Below are 19,401 nucleotides of genomic sequence, written 5' to 3' on the forward strand. Positions count from 1 at the left end.
TTTATGTTTGTTTTAATGACCTTTGGCCTTTCACTTCTCATAAAACGTTATAAATTCAACTGCTTTAAGTACATTTTTAGTATATTTAAAATGAATGGGTATTTAGGAAACATATTAAATTAATTGGATATCTTGTACAGCTAGGTGCTTTTTCCAAGCTGTGCATAACCAATCTTTAGATAACAAAATTAACAAGACCCTATAGTCATTTATTTCACTTACAGTAGATACTTCCATGTTACATATGGAGTTAATCATTTGTCTCCTCTGATAATGTAAGCACATTCAGCATTTAGTCTGAGGAGGCATTAAAATATTTTTCTGTATTTGTATTCAAATTTGATCTGTACATTACATATGTTGTGTACAGGTCTAACAAAATGTACATTTAGGTTCTTTGTGAACTTTTAAATAAAATGTATGATGCATTTTCTTTGGCAAATTATAATGTATTGATTATATGTGAATCTATCCTAAGGTCAACATAAACTTCCTTAAAAATGGAATGTAAGAAATCAGTAAAAATGTATATAATTTTAGTGTGCTGATAAAGTTTTAAAATGTTACAGGATATTTTGAATGTTCCAAATATAATTTCACTGTGTATATGTACCCATTTTTTATTGGCCACTTCATATTTGGGGGATGGATCTGTCATATTTTGCCATTGCAATTTAAAACAATTTATTTTGCTTCATGCACTTTTATTTTAAACTACATTTTATAATCCATTGATATTTGACCAAGTGAATAGCACTCAATGAATAAATCTTTCTGAAATAAGTCATAAAAATCTAATTTTTATGTACAGTATCTCATCTTTGATCTTTAATATTAATGTCAATACTAATATAATGCATTATTACTTTTTTGCATTTTAAATGTTTTAATATAGGTTTTGTCTTTTATGTTACACTGGAGTAGTTCTTGTGTAAGCTTATGTTAATATAATTAGTTCCAATTTTTGAATGCCATCTAAATAGTGAGAATTTAATCCAAGAATCCCCCATGGAATTCTTGCATATTGATATTTATATTGGAATTTAGGTTAAAGTAGATACATTTGAAAGTGTTTTTCATTTATCTCTTCTTTTTTTCATTATTTTTAGGTATCCTTGATTAGAGACTGTTAAGGAATAACTTTGGGGATATATTTGTGGTTGTGATACAAGCAAAGTTGCTTTGATCATAATTATTAAAAGATATAGTAAAAAGTATATTTTTATACTTTTTATACAGGACACCTTGACTTCTAATGATAGTTCTGCACCTAAGTCATTTAAATTCAGGTTTCTACTTTCTTTTGTTCCTTCATTAAATTTACTTGGTAACAATGTTTATGTTTCAGCCATACAACAAATTAATGCTGCTAAAGCATTATAATATAATAACAGCAACATTTATATTTTAATGTGTACTCTGATGTAGAAACTATCCTTCATAATCTGTATTTTTTTATTCTGATATATACAACACATCTATGTGCAAGCTTTATTATTTTCTCCATATTTTGCAGAAGTGGAAATTGAGACAAAGAAAAGCTTAATACTATAAGAATTCATTTGACAATTTCTAAAGCACTATACTTACATAAGAAATTATTATTAGATCATTGAAATTAAACTCCTACCTTAAATATTACTATAAATCACCATATTTATTCAGTCAACTTATAATGTAGTTGGGCTATGACTCCAACTTGCACTGAAATAACATGTCATCTTTGTTTAAATTTTATACCACATGTTGTATGTAGTTAGAAAAGTATGGTTCTAACCATTATCTTAAACTCCTTATCAGGCAGATTCCACAGTTCTAATGCATTGAGAATCCCCTTGGAGACTTTGCTCCAACGTTTGTGATATATTCTTCTGTCTCCTTTTTAATTTATATAGGTCATAATAAGGAACTTTTCTTTCGTTGATAAATTGACTGTACTGCTCCTACAAAAAGCATGGTATAATCCTTGGTCTTTTTATCAGGATATTTATGTTTATTGTCTCATATACAAAAGCAGCTGCAATTGTTCAGATGACTGAACACTGTGCCAATAAAGGACAATGGGTAGGAATAAGAGCAGTAGGACATCAAATGTTCACCTCCATTGGCCACCAAGCTTCCCCAAAGTGTCATGGATACCCAAGTTTTGTACTGAGGATCCATAGTGACATGCTCCCTTAGACCAATTCCCCAACTTAATGTCTAGAGCAATCTTGTGCCAAATTCAGCCTTCAGACAGTTGTTGAGCAATAAGATATAGCACAGTAGGGGGACAGGATCACAAGCCAGGGATTGTTTTCTTGGCCATATTGTGTACAATCTTATACTGGTGTGCTTGCTCCTACATTTAAGATACAGGTGCTTCAAATCCTATTGGGGATTTGAACAAACCACTTGGTTGTTATTCCACCTTTGGGCCTGGACGGGGTAAGGCATATATTTCTCATAAGACAACCACAGCTTCCAAACAATAGCCTCCAAACAATAGGAGATAACATGTGATCCAATGTGGCCCACCCCAAAAGTTTGGGCTACTAATCTTTTCATTTGGGAACCACTTTCTCAAGCTGATAATCACCACTCTATACCTTTACTTCCATAGTTCTCCAATGGCTCATGTTCTGTTCTACATGACTGCTCTGTGCACCACTTCGCCAGTATGATCCCTGAGCTTTCAAGTCCCATTGAATTAGCAATAGAGAGATGCCTCCCTCTCATAGGTTATACTTTCCCAGTGCCAATCCAAACTCAGTTTAATTAAAAGATTTTCCTACCTCTTGCCACTTTGTTTTTACTCTTGATGAACAAAAGTAGTCATTTGGTCATTCTAGTTATTGTATTTATATTGGTGTAATTTGGTTGTAAATAAATATGTGTGAAGTGAGCCCAAGTCTTCTCTCTGCTGCTATCTCAAGGGGACCTGTTGGTTATTTTATAATTAGAGCACTGTAAGATATTCCATGTTTCTATATAACAATATAACACAATATTTTAACTTTCTATCTGGTACTATGCTATATGATTTGAATAATCCCATTTCCTGAATACATGGAAGATAATATTTTTAAAGTGTGCAGCAGTGTACATAAAGCATTTAATACAGGACCATATATTCTTAGCTATTCATTTTCATTCTATCAACCATATATAAGTGGTAAAAATATAACAACTGTATGACTTGAGATTATTGGCAATGATATTTGATAGCTAATTCTATTTTCTATTTGTCATAGGGATGTTACTTAATTCCTCTATACTTCCAGAATTGAAGTAGCAGTCTCAAAGTTCAAATTCAGTCAACTTTATTAGAGATCCATTTCCCACTCTACTATACCTTCTCCAAACGATAAAATAAATGAAAGAATTTATTACATTGCAATAATTTGCAATGTAATTTAAAAAATATATGCATAATTTTGAAATTATTTTATATAATTTTCATCATTTTGAAATTAAGAACTTCTGGATTATGTATTATATGACACAGGGTAAGAGCTATATTTGAGTAAGTTGAATAAAAATACAGTTGGTACTGATATTTTATAATTGTCTTTAGCTTGAGAAACAACAGATTGTTTTATTTTTACTTTTTCTATTTTATGGTTTCCTCTAAATTTATATGCCAAGTATCTATGGAAATTATGAGTCAGAGGTAGAAGAGTAGGTTAGATGACTCTATATTACATGAAACCATGAAAATGGGTGTCAACTTTGAACATGAATGTCTTAGATGAAAGTAGTACCATAGTTCTTTGGATATATAATGAGAATGTGTGAAACAAACATCTCTCAGGTACTACAATTGGAATCTATGGGTATGTCGAGGGAAAGGGAGGTGTGAAGGCAATTGGTAGGAAAACTGGTAATATAGTTAGAAATACTTTTTTGTCATCAAAAGTTATCCTTAACATTAAAATTTGCATTTCCTGTTTTATATATGACTGTGTTAGTGATTTCATGAGAACCTCAACTATGGATGATTTAGACAGAAATGCTTATAAGTTAAATGCTATTCACATTTTATAACAGCACATTTTTCACAATTATGCAAAAATATTTGGGTATTCTATTTCTATTTTAATGGAATATGAAATGATTATATTATTCATTTAATACTTCCTCAGTTGTATGATTTCAAAGAATAACCCTGAAATTTGTGTTTTGTTTTGAAATTTAACCTAGATGTAGCAATGGTGCTTTTATATTAAAAGATTTTCCTTCCATATACTGTTAATTTAATTGAGTGTTTAGAAGATGAAGTTTTCCCATTTCTTTGTTCCTACTTGTGTGATTTTTCTCAGGGTGATGTGGAATCTCAGAATGCCACTTAAGTACTTTCAAGAACGTAAGAAGCAAAAGTTTCTCTTTGCTTTTTGGGAAAATAATGTCTCTAAAAGTTTACTTATTTTGTAGATGATCAGTCATTTATGGTGTTTATTTTCAATTATGCCACTATATAAGTCATGATACATTTGAAAATTGTTCCATTTATATATCAGTTCTGTCAAAGATATTGACAACTATATATTTTCATGAAATCAGTAAGTGACTGTCAGTAAGGAGCTTTGTCTAGCTCCAATTATTCCTGTCAAAATCCAATAGATATGATAGTTAAAATCTAGGAAACTTGCAATTAGTTGGAAATTCAAAGTCCTTATTGCAACATCCTTGGCCCTGTCTACATACCATTGATATCTACAGGGAATTGTTCTAGAACCCCTGTGGATATCAAAATCTATAAATATTCAAGTCTCATATAAAATGGCATAGTTTTTTAAAAAAAACAAACCAAAACAAAACAGAGCTTCAATCTTACTGTTTTGCTTGCCAGTATGAATCGTGAGAAATAAATAAATTAAATTAAATGGCATAATATTTGTATATAATTTATGCACATCCCCCCAAGCACTTTTAGTCATCTCTAGTTTATTTATAATACACGGGGCCTCCATGGTGGCTCAAGGGGTTAAGCACCGCACTATGAAGCAATCCGCAGCCTCTGTAGCACGAGTTCGATCCCTGGCCGGCCACACATGGCGCAGCAGACCTCTCCTGTCTTGCCTGCTGCTCCCTCATCAGTGTATTTCAGTCAGTCTGCCTGTTCTGTTCCCCACTCTGTTTCTGGTGAATCCTCTCACCACTCACCCTGCATCTCTGGCCTGTACCCCAGTTCTTGTATGCATAAATAAATAAATCTTAAAAAAAAACCCAAAGTGCATGTTATGTAGTTGTGATATTGTATTGTTTAGAGAATTATGATAAGTTTAAAAAGTCTGTTCATATTTAGCACAGGCACAACTACCAGGTCTTACTACATAGCATGTATTTTCTATCCCAGATCATGGAATCTGCTGTTGGTTGAATCCATGCATATGAATATGGAAGGCCAACTGTATAAGCATCCTATACGTTTAAATCATTAACCTCAGAAAGAGAAACTATGTACATATTTATTTTTCTTAAAATAATCCACTCCATAAAAAAAATAACTTGTATGTATCAGGTTTGTTTATACATTTAAGCAATATTTTGTATTTGACAGGCTGCCCAGAAATCAAGCCTCCACTCCAATGTCGGGTTGTTTCTCGTTTTATCTTAATTCTTCTAGAGAATATGAATAGCCTAGAAAGCAGTGCAATTCAGTGTAATGTGTAACTTTATCTTCTGACTAGTACTTCTTATTTTATTTTATTTTTTTAAATAATTTTATTTTCTTTTAAATATTTTTATTTATTTATTTACACAAGAACCGGGGTACAGGCCAGATGTGCGGGAGGGTGAGAGCATTCACCAGAGACAGAGCGGGGAAGAGAGCAAGCAGACTGACGAAATACACTGCTGAGGGGAGCAGTGGGCGAGACAGGAGGTCTGCTGCGCCACGTGGGACCCTCCCCCGCCAGCTGGGATCGAATGGGCGCTGCAGAGGCTGCGGACAGCTTCACAGTGCTGCGCTCAACCGCCTGTACCACCAGGGGAGGCCCTACTTCTTTTTTTTTAATAAGTTATTTATTTTATATATTTTACATCATTGCTCTTTTTTTTTTTTTTTTTTTACAATGTTTGCTTTCTCCTCTCAGGTATAGTCCCCATAGAATTTCCACCACCAATTCACACGTGTGCCATCACCATAGTCCCTTGTGCTCTTCCCTCCCCTGCTTTGGTCTTTCACCCTCCTCCTCCCCAGCAGAATGTCTCCGATTTACAGTTGTCTATTTATTATTGTTTCGTTTTGTTGTGTTTTTTATTGTTAATATTTTTTTCCCTTGATCTCATCTATGGTTCCCTTATAGTCCCACTATAAGTGAAACCACCAGATATTTTTCTTTTTCCTTCTGGTTTATTTCACTGAGCATAATCTCTTCTAGCTCCATCCATGTTGCTGCAAATGGCATTAGTTTATCTTTCTTGACTGCTGAATAGTAAGTAGTCCATTGCATATATATACCACACCTTCTTGATCCAGTCCTATTTTTTTGGCATTTGGGTTGATTCCAAGTCTTACCTATTATAAATAGTGCTGCAATAAGCATAGGGGTGCAGGTATCCTTTTGAATTGATGTGTTTGTTTCTTTTGGGTCCGACAGCTTTCCATAGTGGTTGGACCAGTTTGCATCCCACCAGCAATGTAGGAGAGTTCCTTTTTCATCACAGCCTCACCAACATTTTTCTTTGCTAGCTTTTTTTAATATGTGCCATTCTTACTGGTGCTTCTAATTTGCATTTCCCTGATTATGAGGGATGTTGAACATTTTTTCATATGCCTGTTGGCCATTTGCATTTCCTCTTTGGAGAAATGTCTTTTAAGTTCTTCTGCCCATTTTTGACTGGATTGTTTACTTTTTGTTGAGTCCTGAGAGTCCTTTGTAGATCTTCGTGATCAGTCCCTTATTGATTTATGGAGTGCAACGATTTTCTCCCAGTCAGTAGGGTGACTCTTTGTTTTGGGTAATGTCTATTTTGCTGTACAGAACCTTTTTAGTTTGATGTAATCCCAGGTGTTTATCTTTTCCTTCACTTTCTTTGCTTTGGGGGATGAGTCTTTAAAGATGTTACTGAGATGTATGTCTTGTAGTGTTTTACTTACATTTTCTTCTATATGTTTTATGGTTTCAGCTCTTATGTTCAGTTATTTTATCCATTTTGAGTTAATTTTTGTGCATGGTGTGAGGTAGTGGTCTAGTTTCATTCTTTTGCTTATGGTGGTCCAGTTTCCCAGCATCATTTATTGAACAAACTGACCTTGTTCCACTGCAAATTCTTTGCTTCTTTAGCAAAGATTAGTTGTCCACGTGTGTGTGGCTTTATTTCTGGGCTTTCTATTCCATTCCATGGTCTGTGTCTGACTAGTACTTCTAATGGAAGGCGCATGGTTCAGTGGAAAGAATACTACCACAGACTTCACAGGTCATGGCTATTTGCAAAAGTAAGAAAACAATTGACCATTCTCTATTGAACTGAGGATGAGGATTCCAGAGGAGAAAGCAGAGGGGAGAGGACAAAGTGGGGAGGGAACACAATGGACAGTGGTAGTAGACTACAGAGACTTTGATGATGGGTGTGCTATTGTAATAACACCTAAAGGGGGATACTAAACTCCAAAAATATAGTGATGTAAACCAAAATGACTTCAATAAAAAAGAAAATAGGATAGAGACAAAGAAAGAAAACACTTGAATTACCTAAGTCAGCTTTTATACTTGTAAAAATTAATGTGGGAATAAAAACACATCATTAAAATACAAGGAATCAGGCCCTTTGTTTCATTTCTTTGTATTTCACATATAAGTGACATCCTCCAGTATCTCTCTATTCTCCTCTTGACTTAATTTGTTTAGTATAATCCCTTCCAGTACCACCTGTATTGTTGCAAAAGGCAAGAGTTTAATTTTTTTTTTTTTATAGCTGGATAGTATTCCGTTGTGCGTACATATCACATCTTCCTAATCCACTCACATGTCTTTGGTCACTTGGGTTGTTTCCATAGCTTGGCTATTGGAAATAGTGTTATAAAACATAGGAGTGCATATATCTCTTTGAATTAGTTTTTTCCTCAGATAGACACCTAGGAGTGGAGTTACTGGATGATTGGTAGATTCATTTTTAATATTTTGAGAAATCTCCATACTGATTTCCATAGTATTAGAGAAAACCAAACCAATGACAAGCCCTAGAAATCTGACTATATTATTGTGGTTAACAAAGTGGGAATGGAAAGGGGGAGGGCAAAGTGAGTAGGTGCACAATGGAATATGGTGGAGGACTACTGGGGCTTTGTTGGTGGATGTGGTGAGGTAAAATAAACATGAAGAGGGTGATCTTATACCTGTAAATCACATTTCTTTGATTCATTTTTATTGTCTTGAAGTCATTTTCCTTTATTTTTAATGTTTATTGAGGTAAAGTTGGTTTAAATCACTGTAAGCATTGGTAATATACTGATGTTACCTCAATAAAATAAAGGAAGTTGAGTATATAAAAAATACAAGGAATTAGAGATAACTTTTTATTTATTTATTTATTTATTTTTAAGAGGCATGTATTATTTATTTATTTGTTTGTTTGTTGTTTGTTTATTTGTTTGTTTATACATGCACTGGGTACAGTCAGAAGCGCGGGAGGGTGAGAGAATTCACCAGAGCCAGAGCAGGGAGCAGAGCAGGCAGAAGGACTGAAGTACACTGCTGAGGGGAGCAGCGGGCGGCAGGAGAGGTCTGTGCACCATGTGGGACCCTCGTCCGGTGGCCAGGGAGCAGCCAGGGATCAAACCAGTGCTGCAGATGCTTTGGGCAGCTTCGCAACCCAGAGCTCAACCGCTGCGCCACCGGGGAGGCCCCAAGAGATAACTTACTTAAAAATATTCATCTTTTGTTACACATATTTCCCTTGTGTCCAGATACCTAAAAAAATCTTGATATTAATATTTGTTTTGTTTATTTTCTTTGTGCACTGTATGGTGATGGCTTACCTTAGGTGAGAATTACTGGGTTTGTGGTGACACAGTAACTTATGCTGGGAAATTTTATCTTTATTTATCTATAGGTACTCTCTACATGATATCAAATTACTGTTTCAGACAGTCAGCAACTGAAGTTAAGATGATAAATCTTAATTTTAATTGGCTTGTCTCTTATCATGGGTATTACAGTCAAGTTCAGAGAGTAGTTTTAATATTATTGTGCAATTTATGTACTTTTTTTTCATTTATTAATAAAGTTCAGATTTGTGTACACTTAACAATAAAATATAATAGAAATATTAAAAAGGGATATTGTATAAAAGCTCAATAATAATTAAAGACATTTTAGATGAGCACCCTTGAATTATATAATTGTCTGATTTTCATCAAAGGGCAATATAAAATTACAACTTAAAAAATGTTTCATATTACAAAAAGGCAAATAAAAGTTTGAATTTTCATATGCCAAATGAATTCAAATACCACTCAGTTTATATTAATAAGATATATTTGATAAATAAGTGGCATAATCCTTCATATTTCTAGACATGGATTAACATTTTTGTTGGAATAATCAAAGTCATTTCTTCAGGGGTTCAGCAAGTTTTAGCAACTGGCTGGCATTACTGAAACAACACAAATTAGTATAAATTTTTAAAATTTTTATATATTTTTTGTCTTGAAGTCAGTTTCCTTTATTTTCTCCAATTATGTTTATTGAGGTAAAGTTATTTTATATAATTGTATTTATTTTAGAGTTTATAATGTCAAACATCCACAAATGTATGTTTTCATATGAGAGGTATATGTGAATTTAAAAACTAAAGGTTTTTCTTTTTATTATTATTACAAAAACAAGCATGTAACTTGGAAAAAATTCTAAAATAGAAATAAACAATGAGAAAACAACCATGATTATGTAATATATAAAGAAATGACTATGTTTCTGTTACCTCATTCCATGTTTACTCAGTGCTTATACATTTATGTATATGTGTATGTGACAAAAAGGGACTCGGGAGTCTAACCTTATATTTTGTTTTATAATCTCTTTTTTTCTGCCCTAAAATGGCTCATATTTATTTGAAAAATTATGTCTCACATATTTCAAATAAAAACTATTTTGTAGTTATTTTTAAATTGCTATAATAGTAAAAATCTTAAATATTGGCTATCATATTTGGACAGTTATTTTTCATTGTTCATATGCTTAAAATTGTTAAGACTATTTAAAAAGATAACTAGAATAAACATATAGTAGTATATTTACCCCAGAATTACTAGTGTTTAATGATAATGACAGAAAAAGATCAGGAAGTTTTCACTATTATCAAAAATGTTCATGTTTTTTAACATATCATAAAACGCACTTTCCTATGAAGAATCGTAACTTTAATAATAAGGAAAGGCTAATTATGTGACAAGGTGACACAATTAGCCTAACACAATTAGCCTAACTTTATAAAATTAATATGAAACTATTTTAAGGCCTGAATGAACATGAATCAATTTATTGTTTTTATAATCATTAAAGTTTGAATTACATGTGATGATAAAGCTTATATTATTAATTTCCCTAAGTTATAAACTTGCATAATAATAGAAAGACTGATTATATTTTCAATAATGTTAAATTTTGAAGAAAGTCTTAATAGTTCTCAAAACTCATTTTTTCTATCAACAGAACAATAATTTTAAATATGTAAAATGTCTGATTGTCCATTCAATTTATTTTTTTAAAGATTTATTTATGCATACAAGAACTGGGGTGTAAGCCAGAGGTATGGGGGTGAGAGGGTTCACCAGAGACAGAATGGGGAGCAGAACAGGCAGATCTACTAAAATACACTGCTGAGGGGAGCAGTAGGCGAGGCAGGAGAGGTCTGCTGCTATGTGGGTTGCTCCCTGGTGGGCTGCGGATCAAACTTGCGCTGCAATGGCTGGTGATAGCTTGATAGTGCTGTCCTTAACCCCTGTGCCACCTGCGAGGCCCCTTGCTTAAACTTCTAAGACCACATTTTCTAAGACAGACAGAGGAATTACACTGAAACAACTATATTCGTTTTGTAATGCTAAAGCTGTATTTCAAGATGTATTTGAGCACTATGTTTTCCTTAGTGCTCAACAATTGTACATGGCAACAGTTCACTTGTAAATGATCTCCAAAGAGATATTGGAGGAGTCTTCTCTGCAATATATTCTCTGTGCTTAGGCATTTTTGTTACCTTGCCATATGTTTTAATTTCCCAGTATGGTGGATTGATGATAGAATTTTTGACCAGTATATAAATCTTCAGTTTTGTTGTTTTTTCAATGTGGTAAAATGATCAAATATATAACACATCACATTTCCCCTAAAAAAGATTAGCATATTTGGTTATTCTTCAAGAATAATACATTTTTTCTAGGAGGAATATTTGTTTTTAATAGGTTAAACATTAATGATGAATTACAGAAGCCCTCCAAGAGTGTAGTTTTAAGTGTAATTAATTTGAATTCCACTAGTTAAAAATGTATACTATTTTGAACTTAGACCTAGTTAATCTGCCCTTGTGGCATACAATTCCTTTGAGAAATAGTTTGGTAAGCTAATTAAACAATATCAATAATATTAACAGATACTATAAATTCCACAAAGGATATATGCTTAAAAGAATGATTTAGCAGCATTTATCAAATTGAAACTCTTGGCTTATCTATTGCACTTCCACTTTCGGAATATCTTACTCTTTCTTTGTGCCATCTTCTGATTTTTTAACAATTTCTTATAGTTTTCATTGTTCAGGTCTTTGACCTTTTTTGTAACATTTACTCTTAGGTATTTCTTTTGATGTGATTGTAAATGAGATTGTCGATTTGATTCCTTTCTTTTCTAGTTGTTTGAGTATAAGAATGCAACAGATTTTCGTCTACTAACTTTGCAGCCTGCCACATGACTGCACTGATTTTATTTCCATGTCTCAGCTATCTTAAACAATGCTTCAATAAACATTGCAAACAATTTGTTTTTTTTTGTTTGTTTAATTGATAGTTTCATGTTCTTTGGATAGAACCCCAAGTATGGTATAGTTGGTTAATATGGTATTTCCTTTTTTAGTTTTTTATGGTAAATCTAGATCACTTTCCAAAAAAAGTCTGCATCAGTTTACATTGGCACAACTGTGAGATAGGGTTGCTCTTTATTCACACCTCTCCAACATTTGTGCAGTGGTCTTTTAATCTGTGCCATTTTTCCTGGTATGAGATGAAATCTCATTGTGATTTTGACCTGTGTCCCCTGCATTAAAAGCTATAATAAACAGTTTTCCATGTATCTTTTGGTCTTCTGGATATCCTCTTTGGTGAATTGTCTATTCAGATCTATTGTCCTTCAGTTATTTGGGTTGCTTGTTTTTTTTTTTTTTTATAGTCAAATTGAATATGTTTATGTAACATGGATATTAATGCCTTGTCAGTTATGTAATTTGTAAACATTTTCTCTAATAAGATGTCTTTAATCTACTTATATTTCTTTTCACTGCGTAAAAGCTTTTTAATTTGAGGTAGTCCCAATTGTTTCTTTATACTTTTATTTCCCTTAGTATAGGAGTAGATTCTCTAGCAAATATCTTTATTATAAATGTCATGAAACATATCGTCAATGTATTCTCCTGTGTATTTTATTGTTGCAGGTTTTATACATCTTTTTCCATTTTGAATTACTTTCTGTATTTTTGTTCATGGAGTTAGAAAGTGAAGCAACTTCATTCTTTTACATACGTCCATTCATTTTTCCCAGCACCTTTAAAGATATTCACTTTTCCCCCCCTGTATGGTAGTGAGTCTTTTACTGTGATTTAATATTGATGTATGCATGGATTTTTCTGGGCTTTTGATTTTGCTCCATTGATCCATGTGTCTATTTCTATGCCAATACCATATTGTTTTTATTGTACTTGATTTACAGTATAGTTCATAGTCAGGTAACATTATATCTTTATCTCTTTCCTATTCCTCAGGATTGCCTTTCCTATTTTAGTCGTTTTATGGTTCCATATAGATTTTAACAACATAGTTCAATTACTTTGAAGAGTAGTATTGGTATTTTGTCAGGTACTGAATTAAATTTATACAGCACTTTTAGTAGAAGAGTCATTTTGACTCTATTGATTCTCTTGATCCATAGTGTGGAATGTCTTTCCATCTCCTATGTTATGATCTAAATCCTTTAATAATGTCTTACAGTTTTCATTGTATAAGTCCTGTACTTCCTTATTTAAGTTGATCCCTAGGTTTTTAATTCATTTTGACGTGATCATGAATAGAACACTTTTCTTTATTTTCACTGTTTCATTGAATATAAAAAATAACAGATTTTTGTGTTTATTTTGTAAGCTGCCACTTTAGAGTCTTCATTTAGTATTTCTAATAGCTTTTTGGTGGAGTCTTCAGGGTTTTCAATATATAGTACATTGTAAATAATGATTTCCCTTATTTTCCAACTGGAATTTATTTTGTTTCCTATTGTCTAATTGCTCTAGCTAAAACATCTGTATAAAATATTTTAAATGTTAAACTCATAGGGATATTTTTAAATATCTTCCAAATGAAGATAAGCAGTTATCTTCTTGAGAAAAATAGTCTTCAGGGTCATTTCTTTAATGTCCTATATATTTTCTAATGTGATGGGATAATTATAGCACCTGGATTTTATATTTTGTTGAGGATTTATAGGAACTTGAATTTCTATTTTTAATTTTTATGATTGCTATGTCTTCTTAGAAAATTGATGTTATATCTTGATGCAATATCCATTATTCCATCTTATATACATTTCTTTTTATATAATCAGATTATATTGATACAGCTACACTATATTTTGCTAGTCTTTGTATAATACACATATGATATTTGATACCTATTGGCATCTGAAAATTTTACAGAAACCATATGAAGGAGTTTTAGAAAGTATTGTAGTTTAAAGCTAAGTACTTTGGATCTGTAGTTTATTATGTTGCTAAACTCTAATTTCTCTTATTAAACTCTAATTTATTATCAGAAAATGAGGAATCCAGAAATTAATTACCTTTGAGATAATTAGTTATATTTCATTCTTGAAACAAAGATATCTTAGATTTTAATAAACTGTTTCTAAAGTAATCTATTTTATTTTAGATTTATTCTCAAATTAGTTTCTTAACCAAATGGTTAACTATAATTGTTTTTTTATAATATGATTCTATGGTTTTCTCATTTATATTATTTGTGCTGCTCATCTCATGTGTTAGTAGCCACATTTCATTTGGCTTGAATGTATAGGTTAGTGATGATAGCCTTCGTTTATAGTTACAAATAAAATTAAAAACATCTAAATGTTTTTAGAGACTAGTTACCCTAATTACAAGCATCTATCTACTCATCTATCTACTCCTACTTACTTATGTTTCTCTAGTAATTATTTCTTTACAAATCAAATACCAATTTTGAAAATATTGGAAGTTTATGATGTATTTATGCTTAGATTATTTTTTCATGTAGCAATATGAATTGCATTAAGTAGCTAATAAAATATGTCTTTAAAATACAAATTGTTTTATTTTTTTCACATCCCAACAGCTACAGAAATAACTGTTCAACCAACTGTGGAAGAGATCTCTGACAACTGTACTCAAGAATGTCTCATCTTGGGTCATTCTGATGCCTGCTGGATGCCCACTTCTCTGACCCATTCTAGCTCTTCACAGGCACAGACTTTTGCTCTATGTCACAATCCATCCCTGATACAGGTCTCTGTTTGTTCCTGCAGTCCTCCGGTGACACAGTCCATAGCTCTTTGCCACAACCCTCTCGTGACCCAGGCTATCTCTCTGTGCCATAGCCTTCCAACAGGACAGGCTTCTGCTCTTCACCATAGTTCACCTCTAGCACAAGCTACAGCTCTTACCCACAGTCCCCTACCAGCACAGGCCTCAGCCCTCCATTACAGTCCTCCCTTAGCTTAGGTTGCTGTAATCCATTACAACCCTCTTCTGCCACAGGATGCTGCCTTCCATCACACTCTTACACAGCCACCAATGGGTTTGCAATAAGTTTGAGTGCACAGCTCTGGATCTGATGAACTGTTTACTCTAGATCTGAGAGTATAATGTAGTACAAGTTCTCAGATTTATATATTGTCTGAAAGACTTCATCCTAGTGATAATTCATTAAAGTCATTCCCTTGAGAACCTTTACTCTAGGCCAACAGACCAGACCCTCTGGAGGTGATACCTCCATTATGGAAGAAAAACCCCTAAAAAACTTAAGGTGGCCTTTTCACATTTTCCAACAGGATGTATATAATCAAAGCTTAAGATACAATTTCAATGAATATTCCAAATTGTTAGATTTGTAAATAGCTATATAAATATAAACAAATCAAAGTATAGAGCTAGACCCTTACTCAAAAGATAAAAATAAATTTATAATTTATTTAATTCACAAGGTGTATTAAAAATAAAAGTAATTGAAAAATTTATATCATTTTGTACAGAAAGGCTTGTGATGACAGAAATTATAATATAGTGTGTGTATACATATATATATATATATATATATAGAGAGAGAGAGAGAGAGAGAATATCTCTGGTTCACTATAATATTTTTATTTATTTTTACCAATTTGTATAACACTGCTGATTTTTTTCCATTCTGATATTTGTGGACCCAATTCATAGTAAATGAAAAATGTAAAACAAGTAAGTATTTGACTTTCTAAAAGTATCTTTAGTTTATATATAAATTTTTGTTCAGATAATATTAGAAGGTATAAGTAAGTAACATTTTTCTTCCTTTTTTGATATTTGATGTTTGTAACCAGTTTTTTTATTAGTGTTTCTATCTTCCAAAATGCACAGTAGGTCGTATAATATTCATATTCTTTACCTTTGCCTTCTTTATGTTTTCAGCCTTCATTTCAAGAATATATCATTGATACAATTTGTATATACATTTTCAGTAAAGAACTACATAAGCTGTATAGATTTATGTTTGTAACCTATTTCTCTACTCTTTAGTAGAGTTCGAGACACTGAAGTGCAATAACTATGCCCAAATTTAGACAAATATTGACTAAAAAGGGCCTCTTTTTAAAAAAAAAATTGTAATTTACTGTAAACTATACCAGAAATCATATTGTATCTGCTATTTTAAGCCTACATTCACTTATTAATTGTGTTTTCACTTTCTGTATATTATTACCTAGAAAATCACAAGGAAAATGGATGGATTCAATGCATGATTCATTTAAAATTCTACTAGTTTATATATAAATTCTAGTTTATATATAAACTTCTATTTTCTAGAGAATATTGGGGAAATTAAAATGTTGATTTGACAGCCAAATAGGCTAATACTGAGATCTTAAGCAAGGATAAACAAATAAAATAACCATAGATAAAACCACATACTAAACCTATAAGACTAAGATATATATTTTTTTTCATTCTAGCTCAGTTTACTATGGCAAACCACTGATAAAATGATAAAAGTTCCAAAGGAACTTTTCAAGAGAAGTAATTATAAATCTATGTGAAATGTGATTTAATACAGAATTTTGAGATGTGCAGAGGGAGAAATGAGGTTCTTGATTGCTTCTTGGGGTAGATAAACACCCCAATAACACACACACATACACACAAACCAGCAAAATATCATATAGGAAACAAAATATTGATTTTAGGGAAATAATAGGTAGTATTACTAGGGATCATTAGTTTCCTTCTTTGTCTTTCTGTCATCTGTTGTTTTCCTTTTGTACTCTTAACTGGCCATTATCTCTTCTGTGCCCATTTTATCAATTTACAGAAATACTACCAACTTAATTTTCCTCCATAGTGAAACTTAGAAATGACCTCTTTCAATATTACACTAAAGCAAGTTTAGTGTTGGGCACTGGGGAGTAATATTTCTTGTTGATTAAATTAAATGTAAAGTTTGTAATATGTAACTTGAAGATATATAATTTATGATTAAGCTGTGTGTAAATGTTGTAATATAAACTGTAGTAAATGTATAATTTCATTGATGAAGTTTTCCCTGAATGTTGAGAAAACCTCTTCACTTGCCCAGCAGGTTACTTAGCGTTTTGAGAATAAAATGTTCCCATTGTGAAGCTCGTTAAATCATATTTGACTTTGTGTTAGAAGAACATCTTAATTTGCACTACTAGATTTTAATTAGTGAACTTTTCAAATTAAGTAGTATTAATGCTTTTTTTCCTCCTTTATGTTTGTTAATGTTGTAACGGATTTGGAACATATTGGTATTCCAGAATCCTGAAGGACTGATGATATTTGAAAGTTTATTGAAATAATGGCCATGTATATGTGTCTATATTGTTCATACTGATGTTTATGATAAATATTTTAAACCTGGGGAAGATAAAGAAACCCGGAATGACAAAATCAGTGCTTTCATGTGAATTTAGAAATTTTTACATTCAAAAACTTGCAAAAGTTATATGAGTGAGAGTATTTTTTTTTAGTTAGTTTCACATTTTTTCTTTCCATGTGTTTAAGATAAACATACAGAAACTAAATGTAAAAAAAAGGAGATAGAAAAGAGAAACTGGAAAATTATCAAACAATATGACACAACTATGAACAGTTAATACGTTAATTGAAAATTAAAATGGGAACCAAAGTTAGACTTTTGTTCTGATAGTGATTTATTTAATTATAAGGATGGCTTTTAAATCCTCATCCTTCACTGGAAATTTTGTGAAGTTTTGGTACCTTTCCTAGAGAAATAGGAATGAAAAATATGCTTTTATTGCCCTTTCTAACTCTGATAATGTCATCAGACTTAGATGGTGTTATTGTATTTAAAATATTAAATGACTGGGAACTCTCTTCTGGGTTTGTATCAAAGAAGTTTTGAATGGAAGCAGGCTAATAGTCACTAAAGAGGCACAGGGTGTGAGCCCAGTTACTCTCCCTAAACATTCTCTTTCTAAGCTTCCATTAGGTCTCTCCTTGGCAACTTATAAATTCCAAGGCTTCAGGTCAGATGAGATCTTTCTCATCACAGTGTGTTTTTCACTTTGATTAGAAGAACAAAGCTATAGGATGACAAAGCTCACAGGTAGCTCTTCTGATGTGGAAAATAATTAATCTTGGAACTACAAAAAGCTCTTATTTTACCATCAATCAAAAAATATTTCTTTTGAGAAAAGAAAAATTTGATTTAGTTTGAAATTAGAACTTTAAATTGAATAAGTTTGAAAATAATGTGTTCAGTCAAACTCATTTTTCTATTTTGTGTCCATATTCAATTATATATGGTTATTAATTTACTAATTATAACATTTATATACCACATCTGTAAGTGTATTCAAACAGTGTGCACACTATATGCTAAGTCACACAATTATTCCTTGAACTTTTATCTTCAAATGTTAGCTAATAATTTGTCAATGTATTAAAAATTGACTTACATATGATAAAAACAATGTAACAAATTTAACAAGTACATTTTGTGCAATCTCATTTAGCTGTTTAACATTTATTTTCGTTATGTAAATTGGTTATAAAAATGGTTCTTATTGTGTTATTGTGACAGATATGAAGAGCCTCTGCCTTCCCAAATTAATATTAGCCACACATTTTCATTAAAATAGGGCAAATAGATATTGAAAACCACAAATTACGCAGTCTTTAAAAAGTAAACTCATATCCCACATTAAATATCCAGTGACATAAAAACTCCTTCCAGTCATGGGAAAATTAAATTTCTTTTTTTATAGTAAGTCTGAATGTGTCTCCTCATAAAATCCTGAAACATATTTCCAGAATGGTTAGCATTTCTTGTTTTCTTCTATGATCTTTGTTAAGAACCAAATTTATAGTCTAGATAAACTTTTTATCAAAATCTTTAGACATTATTTTATGTATTTTCTTTTTTATTTTTTTAATGGAGTGCCATGGTTTTATATCCTTGTTAATACTTTGAAAGTATGGGATTTCACCCCTCAGATGTGGTCACTATAATTCTCCCACCACCAAAGCACCCATAACCCTCCTACCATTCCATATTCCACTGTGCTGCATCCCCCCATCCCCCAGTCTCCCCACCTCTCCCTCTCGATGCTTTAGGGTTGGTTTTAATGTTTGTCTTTGACCCTTTATATATTTCGTTTCTTTGTATTCCACACATAAGTGGCACTATCCAGTATTTATTTTTCCCTTTCTTTATTTTGCCTGTTTTCAACTGGAACAATTTGCCTAGAAAACATGGGAACGAGAGGAACTGAACTATATTTAGACAAGAACATTTTGACATTATGTGCCAATTACCACACCAGAGCAATTTCATGCAGAGGCCTTAAAATATCCATTCACAGTAGCTTTCTTACACTAAGCATCTTTGTGATTTCAGTAAATGTAATTTTAAAAACAGTGCAAGTTGACAACAGCAGTGGCATTGAA

General features: G+C 32.1%; 1 protein-coding gene across 1 annotated transcript in view; it reads left to right on the plus strand.

Moving 5' to 3' along the window:
- Positions 1-15,159, plus strand: part of PCDH11X (protocadherin 11 X-linked) — a gene marked incomplete at both ends in the record, with an annotated part of 239,886 nt that extends 224,727 nt beyond the window's left edge. The window contains 2 exons of the mRNA XM_084258947.1: positions 14,552-14,804; positions 15,087-15,159. Coding sequence (XP_084115073.1) covers positions 14,552-14,804; positions 15,087-15,159 — 326 coding nt within the window. The remainder of the gene's footprint in view (positions 1-14,551; positions 14,805-15,086) is intronic.
- Between the last annotated feature and the right edge of the window lie 4,242 nt (positions 15,160-19,401).

This window comes from Talpa europaea, assembly GCF_964194135.1.
Source record: "Talpa europaea genome assembly, chromosome: X".
Taxonomy (NCBI): domain Eukaryota; kingdom Metazoa; phylum Chordata; class Mammalia; order Eulipotyphla; family Talpidae; genus Talpa; species Talpa europaea.